General features: G+C 46.9%; 2 protein-coding genes across 2 annotated transcripts; one reads left to right on the top strand and one right to left on the bottom strand.

Moving 5' to 3' along the window:
* The first annotated feature begins 37 nt into the window (after window positions 1-37).
* On the top strand, window positions 38-2,946 carry BDW43DRAFT_113759 (putative C6 finger domain protein). Its single transcript, XM_032037968.1, has 3 exons — window positions 38-178; window positions 235-462; window positions 602-2,946. Exons 2-3 carry the CDS (start codon window positions 322-324, stop codon window positions 2,369-2,371), a joined length of 1,911 nt encoding a protein of 636 aa, XP_031899190.1. The 5' UTR covers window positions 38-178; window positions 235-321; the 3' UTR covers window positions 2,372-2,946.
* BDW43DRAFT_301190 (uncharacterized protein) lies at window positions 2,756-6,511 on the bottom strand (the record flags this gene model as incomplete). The annotated part of the gene is made up of 3 exons (XM_032045004.1): window positions 2,756-2,943; window positions 3,008-5,543; window positions 5,600-6,511. The coding sequence occupies 3 exons, from the start codon at window positions 6,509-6,511 to the stop codon at window positions 2,756-2,758; spliced, it is 3,636 nt and encodes a 1,211-aa protein (XP_031899191.1).
* Window positions 6,512-8,731: the final 2,220 nt, after the last annotated feature.

An 8,731-nucleotide genomic window follows, 5' to 3' on the forward strand; every position in this document is an offset into this window, starting at 1 on the left:
TAAATCAGTTAGTAGATTTCTCTCCGTACCTTCCCCGCTTTTCCGAGCATTTGATTTAAGTACATACATAATAATCAATTCTTCTCAGGTATATTAGCACGATCACTTCGACTGCTTCTTTTTCTCTCTCGTAAATATGACTTTTGCAAGATGAACGCTTTAATGAATTCTTCGTGAGGTATAGCAACCTAATTATATAGCCATTCAAACAAGATACTGACGCTGGGTAAACAGACAAGCTGACGGCGAATGAAGACTACCATGTAGGGTGTACCTGCTCTCAGGAGATCAATTCGTGTTGTAATCTCTTAGACCAAAACCATGTCTTCTTCGCCTGAAAGAGATAGAGATATCATTGATGCAGCTAGCACTGCAACTATTTCTAATGACCTTCGAATGAGCAAGAAAAAGCGATCCAACTCTGAAGTGACCGAGTATCCCCGAAGGCGCGCTACAATAGCTGTATGAGTCTCCTATTTATTGTTCTTTGCCCTTCCTCCGCCTCCTCCCCACATTCTTTCTCTGTGTACCCACTCTCCCCAACGATTGCATCTCCTTTATTTGGATGTTCATTGATCAAGAACAATGGTAAGCATGATAGTGTCAGATATGCCGCCTGCGGAAAACGAGGTGCAACGGGGCACGCCCAAAATGCCAGCTCTGTACAGAACTAGATGCCGACTGTATCTATAGAGAACCTGGCATCAAGCTCGATGCCGGTGATAAGCTGATCATTGAAAGGCTTAACCGCATCGAGGGACTACTCCAATCCAGCCTAGCAAATCAAGCTGCCCTTTGTCCACTGTCCTCAGCTTCACCGACTACCAGTAACGATACTAATAATGGCGGTGATGATGCGCTAGTCAAAACATCGAGTCCGCTCGCTATGCCTGTGAGAACGTCTGTTGTCGGACTCGCTTCCTGGGCTAACCCTCCCACGAGTATTTCAACGATGCCCAAGGTACATACTACCCCTGCGTTACACCTCCTACAATGGCCCTTAATTCGAGACTTGGTGGCTGGCCCCTATGACCCTCACACACTGTTGCAACTAGAAATGGCTCGTGAACCCCTCAGGATGAGAGCTCCAGGAGTATTAGACTTATCCAATGCGACCACCTATATCAAGGCTTTTTTTCAACGTGTCAATATTTGGTACGCGTGCGTCAATCCATATACATGGTCTCGGTACTACAGTACCGCGATATCACTAGGCTTCCGTGAAGGGCCTGAGAGCTGCCTGGTACTCTTAGTCTTAGCTCTTGGATGCGCAAGTCAATACGGAAGCATCTCCTCTGTTCCTCCAGACAACGAGGCTCCAGGTTTGGCCTACTTCTCGGCAGCCTGGGGCCTTCTACCTCTTGTCATAATGCGCAACTCTGTGCTTGCTGCGCAGTGCATTATACTGACCTCAGCCTATTTATTCTATTTAGTCAGACCTCTAGAGGCCTGGACACTTCTCTCGAACGCCAGCCTAAAGTTACAGCTACTTTTTGGTAATACATCTCGTGTTCCTCTTCAGTGGAAGGAGTTGAGTGTGAGAGTATACTGGAACGCGCTACTCTACGAGAGCGATTTGCTAGCAGAACTAGATCTGCCACATTCGGGAATTGTGCATTTTGAAGAGTTGGTTGATCTTCCTGGTGGGTTTGAGGAGGACGACGAGGAGGATGACGAGGTCGAGGACGAACGTGGTGAAATCGCCCCTGAAACTGAACATGTTGGTCACGATGAACTCTGGTACTTCTTGGCAGAAATTGCATTGAGAAGGTTGCTGAACCGTGTCAGCCACATGGTATACCAAAAGGACAGCCCACTCACTCTCGGCTCGCTTGGACCTATCGTTTCTGAGCTGGACTTCCAACTGTCACAGTGGTATGAGAGTCTGCCTCAACCTATTCAATTTCCTCTTTCCCATACACCAGCGTCAAATTCTGTTCAAACTGTACTGCGGCTTCGATACTTCGCTTGCCGGACAATTATCTACCGCCCATATATACTGGCTGTCTTTCAGAACGAGCACGCATCTTCAGATCCGGTGGTCAAGGAATGCTGCCGGCGGTGTCTAGAAGCAACAATGCGCCAATTGGAAAATATAACAAGCCATCGCGAGGGTCATCTACCATATCTTTGGCAGGGAGCTTTGTCCATGGTTTCACAGACACTATTAATTATGGGGGCTACTATGTCTCCAGCGCTTTCCGTCTTACTCCCACCTGCAGACCAGGTAGACGGAATAATATCAAGTGTGGTTGCAGAGGTCGGGACATACTCACACCTTGCCCCGAGCTTAAAGCTATCAGCGGAGATCATCCGGGACGCAGAAAGACGACGACAAATCTGTTTAAAGTCTACAGGAAGGCGAGCTTGATGTGCGTGGAATATACACTCCCACGGCGTCAACACAGAGATATATGTGTATATATTATTAGACTAATAAATGGCGGTGAAAGGTATTGTACCAGACGTTTAGCGTGGTGACAAAGGGACATTGTGATGGTTAGTGCAGATCTTAGGAGAATAAGATATATATGTACGGCTCAAGAGTCCAGGGATATCCCCTACATAACATCAGGAAGCAAAAGAAAAAAAGCCAAAGCAACCGTTATCTGACGGAGCAAAACTTTCATCGTGGCTGATACTTCTCATAAAACTAGACATGAGAACCGGGCACTATAGGATTAGAACATGTTTAGGGAGATATCATACACATGTGTCTTTCTAAAACAGCACGAAGCACTGGGCTCTCAGGCGTTTAGATAAGGACCCATTCACTACCCCTTTTGATGAACTTATCGAGCATCGTGGCAATATCGTTCAAGGCAAACCGACAAACATAGAAGCCAAAGAATTCTGCCGCATGGCGAGTGCTTAACTCCAGGCCAACAAGAGTCTGTGAAGAATGCTTCAGGCCAGGGTCTTCAACTTGCTGAGCGATTTGATCTGATATCGCGAAGTGAGTAAACGAAATGTGACAACAACGTTCATAGGAATAGATAATGCCCACCTAGTACCTGGACCGCATCACAAAGGCGAGCCAACGCGCCCATATAGTTCGCATTGGGTCCATTGAACTGCAACTGCGGTGTATTGCGCTTAATAGACTGGGGGCTTGGCGTTGAGGTCATCGGCAGAGAGTTGATTATCAAAGTATCTTTGCTAGTCTCTTTCGAACTAGACTGTGATGGTGTCACACCAAATCCAGAATTTTTGGATCGCAGTTTGCGCCAGGAAGTCAAGTACGATTTGCTGGCGCTGCTGGAAGTTTTCGAAGGCAAAGCATCGACAGTTGCCGCGTCGTCCGAACCTTGAGAGGCTTTGAAAAGGGCCGTAGCTCCCTGAACTCCAACCTCACTGCTCAGCTTTTTGGATAGTGACGATTGTACCTGGTCAAGAACAGTCTCCAGAGACTGCATTTCTTCCAAGACGGCGTCGGCATCGTAAGTATCAACCTTAGCCAGTTTCAGCAACGCCGCCGTCAACAAGTCACAATTTGAGATTTTTTCCTCCACTGCCTTAATTTTAACATTCTTTACACGCCAGACATCGCGCGGAACAAATAGCTTGGTAGTCAAGTAGCCACCGCTGGGGTGGGCTATTGTTTGATATATACATCGCATTAGCCAAAATGGACGTAAGAGGAACGACTCTGGACAAGGCTCTAAGGGTAAAGGGGCGTTAGTAGCTGTCATATTTGGTGAGCCTAGATTTGTCGGTGAGTGGATATGGCTGTCGAACAAATACAGGCCCCCACTTGGGAGACCATTAGGGGCAAAGGTTGCGCCAGTTGGAGTGGGCATGATCGGCACTGCGGCAGCCCCAGCTCCTTTTTGAATATCAAAAGAGGGGAATGCACTGCCTGGAGTGTCTGGAGAGTCGGTTATGGGATCAGCCCCTGGTACTGAAACATTCCTTGCACGAAATGATTTCAAACCTGAGTTCAGTTTTCCCAGGTTTTCCGGTGCCGAAGGGACTTTCCCGATCGGCCGAGCTGGTGATGGCATTTTTGAAGTGCCGGAGTTGTTGTCTTCTTCTTGAGTCGCAGATTTGTCCAGACTGCCATTTATCCAAGTGTCTTCACTGAAGGACCCAATGGATGTGTTCCTCTTGGTTGAACGCACCGCCGCGCGCAAGGCGGGAGTAGGTCCTAGGGTTTTGTTTATTTGCATAGAAAGGTTTGTAGGGTTTTCATCTTTTGAAATAGGTGGTGGTCGAAAGGTCGGAGGGTCAGAGGATTGACCATGACTAGATATATCTGAGTCGGCTCGAAAGCGAGGTTTCGTTTCGATCTTCAATTCCGTGGGATTCTGACCCGACATTCTTCGCGCACGTACGCTTGGACCTGGCACTGAGACAAGACTTGGCTTAGGCAATATAGCAGTAGTACTGGCATGGACAGAGCAAGGTTCACAGCCTTGCTCCGCTATTGAATCTACTATTGGCAGAGCGGTATCTTCTGCAAGTGGCGACAATGTTGTTCCGGGAGTTGTTGTATTGGATGCAGCCGAGCTCTCCCAAGTCCTACCGGAAAAGCTGCTAGAATCCGATTGTCGAGGCAGAGCTGATTTGGACTGAAGACCAAAGTTGAAGTCATCCATTACATAACCTCTGGTCATCTCTTCCAGTAAACGCTCCTCTTCCTCGGCTTCCTCATCCAGATATTCCGAGGCTACCGCATGGGAATGATCAAGAATGGTGTGTTGTTGCAAATGTCGCATCTCCCGTCCTCGCGCCATCGCCACTTGCGCCTCACGCTCGGCTTCCCTTACTTTCTGCTTCGCCAACTCAACATTTCTACGAGCATTCGCCACGATGTCATTCTCAATACCAATATCAACGCCACCATCATACTGGCCACATAGTTCTGTTACTGGCTCAAGTCCATCATCATAGGCAGCCTCGACAGCGGCATCAAGAGCAGCATCAAATTCAGCCTCTGTACCGTGGCTGAGGCGACAACTCGTCCTATTTCGTAGGTACACAGATGATACTTTGGAGCGCATGGAAGCCGGTGAAGATGCGCCAGACTCGTCGATGGTATCAAGCCAAGATGTCGACTCGTAAGCATCCTTCGCATGGGCCCCCAGTACAGTCCACTCAGAATATCGATGGTGGTGAGCTGAATGCTCTTCTCTGTTCAATGACCCAGAGACATGCTCTGTTCGTAAATGCTCATCTTCAGATGATCTAGAAGATTCGGTCTGGGCATAATCGTTCTGTTTGGTGGCAGTCGGTGATAGGGTCAGATAACGCAGGTCATCGTCTATTGCGGAAGGCAATAGCGACTGGCGCCTTGGTGTGACTTGATTGGAAGGCAATGCCGTTGGTTCATCTAGCACTGGATGGTGATTGCTAGAAATGTGCCGCAACGAATTCATGTTCTCATTGAGCAATGTTTCATTCCCATCCTCTTCGATCGATTGAAACATCTCACTGTAGGACTCCTGGCTGAGGGGGCGCTCTGGAAGAGCTTTGCTGTTGGGCTCGGCAAAGGAGAAATCCATACGTTGCAGCTCCGTTACACGAATCATGTATGTATCTCGCTAGGAAACTTAGTCCTTAGGCTTAATTAGTATTGGGGGTATGGAGCAAGACTTACAATTTCCTGAAGTTTTGACCTTTCATCCTCACCACCGCTGCTTCTAAGCATAACGAGCTGTAGAAGTTGGCAGGCATCATTGTATGCTTCCATTGCGCCTTCGAAGTTTGCTGCGTTGTCCAGAAGTACAGCAGTGTTGGCTTTCTGTAGAGCTTTGGACAGCATAGCTTTTTGGGAGTGGCCTCGTCGCCGCTTCCCGGGAATTAGGCCCCTCCCAGAATATGGTTGTGAGCTCTGGTTGACTGGCTGTGGATCAACACTTGGCCTTGACCACGGGTTTTGAAAGAGGCTAGCAGCGATCGACGTAGACTCGGGTGGCAAGGGGTCCCAATGCGACGGAGCCGCATCTCTAGCATCTTTTGAAAAGGCCGGTGATTCACCGTGGTCTCCGAATTCAAGGGTTCGCATGTAGTGACCTGTGGCAATGGAATGGGGAGAACGACGTCTTTGCAGTGGACTTTCATCATCCATCGGCGCGGCGACCCGAGGAGAAACATGCAGGATGGTATTCCTTTCGGGGCTTATACGGCCTTTGGGCGAGGTGCAATCATCGTCGAAGGATGCTTTAGAGAAATTCCCTCGGTTATAGTCAACATACTTGGGCGAACTCTTGCTAGATGTCGTTGACTGAGACCAACGATTCAAACTACAAAGTCCTTCTTGGATATTGTTATCACCTGGACTGTTTGAGGGAGAGTCCGTAGCCATCCCTGAGACGGGCCCCTGCATCGTCGGTGTTACCGCTCCCAATCTAGAAGTAAGTTCTGCGGTATCGGAGCCAGTCTTTTTAGATTTATTCTGAGAGTTGGCTCTGGACAAACGTGAAGTAGCACAGTGTGTCGTGGACGCACACTCTGGTGACATGGGCCTAGACGGATGTCCATATCCTTCCGAAGTCGAGTTATGTATCATGTTTGTAAGAACCTGATGATCAATGCCGTGCTGACAAGACGAGAATGAAAATGACCAGATCCCAACGAAAAGAATCGTCGTGACAGAGGGGATAGAGAGAGATATGATGCGAGTAATTATCTCCAAAAAAGAACACGACGTGCTTGATAGTGTGCCTTCGGTGTACCTTCGTAAATGTCGCCTTGGATTTCAGTGTATGACAGCGAGTCCAATATAAATAGGTCGGTAAGCACGACAAGAGCAAAGCAGGTGGTTCTAGGCAGATCTAAGACCTCAGGCTTTACAAGATTCGAGGTGCGTTGCAAATGAGTCTTCGAAGATATTAGTGACTGGCGATCTGATCATCCTCTTCGCACTCTAGGAGCTCGTCGTATGAGGACTTCTCCGTAGCCTCTGGAGGATTTGCATGAAATTTCGTAAGCCGGCTCCTCTAGCTCCCCTATTGGCAAGCACTTGTTTCAACGCATGACCCGTTTTACTCTGACACAATGGTTTCCTAGGAGAAGCGCATAACTATCTCGGATCAGAGCAGAGTAGATGATTGTCATTAGTCGCAATACATTGTAATTGAAAATTTCGCTATGCAAGCACTTCGAAAAGAAAATATCGGCTATTTGTTAAACTTTTATCAAAGCCTCGAGGATAGTATCGCCGTCGTTTCGATTTCTCGTCAATGTGGCTATCCGGCGTAGACAGATGAGTAAGACTGTACCACAAGCGCGGAGAAGGTATAATTAGGTATAATTAGGAAGGACGTCAGAATTCAAATACTAGGGATACGAGTAAGCAGATGGTGATTGCGTTAGGACGCCAACGACACATCTCATTGACATCCTTACGTTCAGAATGGTCCGTGGACAGGGCAACACGTACCGATCTGAGGTAATATGTTTACTGGTGGCTAAACAGGGGACGAGAAGCTAATGTGGGGTTGGTTTGAATTCGTTTCGCCGCAGATGCTGGAGAAAGTCAGTTGAGAGTATATAAAAACCGTAGATTCAACCACCAAATTTAGAAGCGATAAAAATGGCCAATCGAAATGAGTTGCAGAGATGGAGGATACCTGAGGACTGCATAGGAGGAGACACTTGAAAGGGAAAAAGAAAAGGGGCTGATCCCGTGGTAGATTTTCTTTTGGAGACAGCGGGAAAAGGGGGGCGTTAGATACTTACTGTGTATGTACTGTACCTTCAACCTCCCGAAGGCTTTTGATGATCGGCCTCATATACATATTGTATGTATGTACTATTTTGTATGGGTCTCAGACATACTCACTTCCCATTGCATAAATCGATGATTAAATTTAAATATTCAAGACATTGTTTGTGTGTGTTTGGTATATATTTCTATTGTAGGTCTTCCGGTATAATAGTCTCTCTGTAAACGGTTAACAAGGATAACTACCTTACAACATAGGTGTGTAATCATCAAAAATCAAAAATCCAGACATCCTCACTATCTGGAAGACAGATGGCCCTTGCCAAAGTACTAGCTCGAATGGATATTACCTCATAGTAGTCTAATACACAAGTTGTATCCTTTTCTTTCTAACATGCAATAAAATAACCTAAAGCAACTCCGAGTACTTGTCTATGTACAAATATATATGTGTGTATGTGTGCGTGCGAGCGCTGTACAGTACAGTACTGTACTGTACATATCCCGTACATATTATATAGCCAATACCTTGGTGGCAATATGGCGGGTTGTCAAGTTCATGCAACCTACATCACTGCGTAGTCCATACTATATATATAAATCCTAGTTAATGGTTGAAGATAGTTATAGACACACACATGGTTTTCCGCCTCTAATGTGAAGTACTGTACCATAGTGAATCGCTCAACACCCACATGTGGTTGGTACCTGAGAGTTATTTTTTTTTTGGAGCTTTTACTTCCAGGAGCTATTTCTCGACCCACCAGTACTGCCCACAGCAGGGGCAAATTAGTTTGGAGAATTTGTTTCTCAAAAAGGAACCAACAATAGCATCATAATTGGAGTGTATTTAGTTTCAAGGCTGCGGTCTCCCCAGTATGCCACATGATACAAAGTATGTATGTATAAGACAGGTTGCTGACCGATATGCTATATACTGTACCTTCCTTGAGCATGGTGACACCTTCATGAGACCGTATGGGGAAGCGGGGCATCTAGTGGAACCCCAACTGCCCTAGAAGATATCCGGTGCATTATCTCCAGGTTTATGAATTGTGGTAG

The sequence above is a fragment of the Aspergillus alliaceus genome (assembly GCF_009176365.1).
Source record: "Aspergillus alliaceus strain CBS 536.65 unplaced genomic scaffold BDW43scaffold_29, whole genome shotgun sequence".
In the NCBI taxonomy this organism is placed as follows: domain Eukaryota; kingdom Fungi; phylum Ascomycota; class Eurotiomycetes; order Eurotiales; family Aspergillaceae; genus Aspergillus; species Aspergillus alliaceus.

Excerpts from the sequence above, each read along its gene's own strand:
- BDW43DRAFT_113759 (XM_032037968.1), top strand. The coding sequence starts at position 322 with ATGTCTTCTTCGCCTGAAAGAGATAGAGATATCATTGATGCAGCTAGC. Across the intron at positions 463-601 it reads GAAGGCGCGCTACAATAGCT|TGTCAGATATGCCGCCTGCG; the intron begins GTATGAGTCTCC and ends TAAGCATGATAG.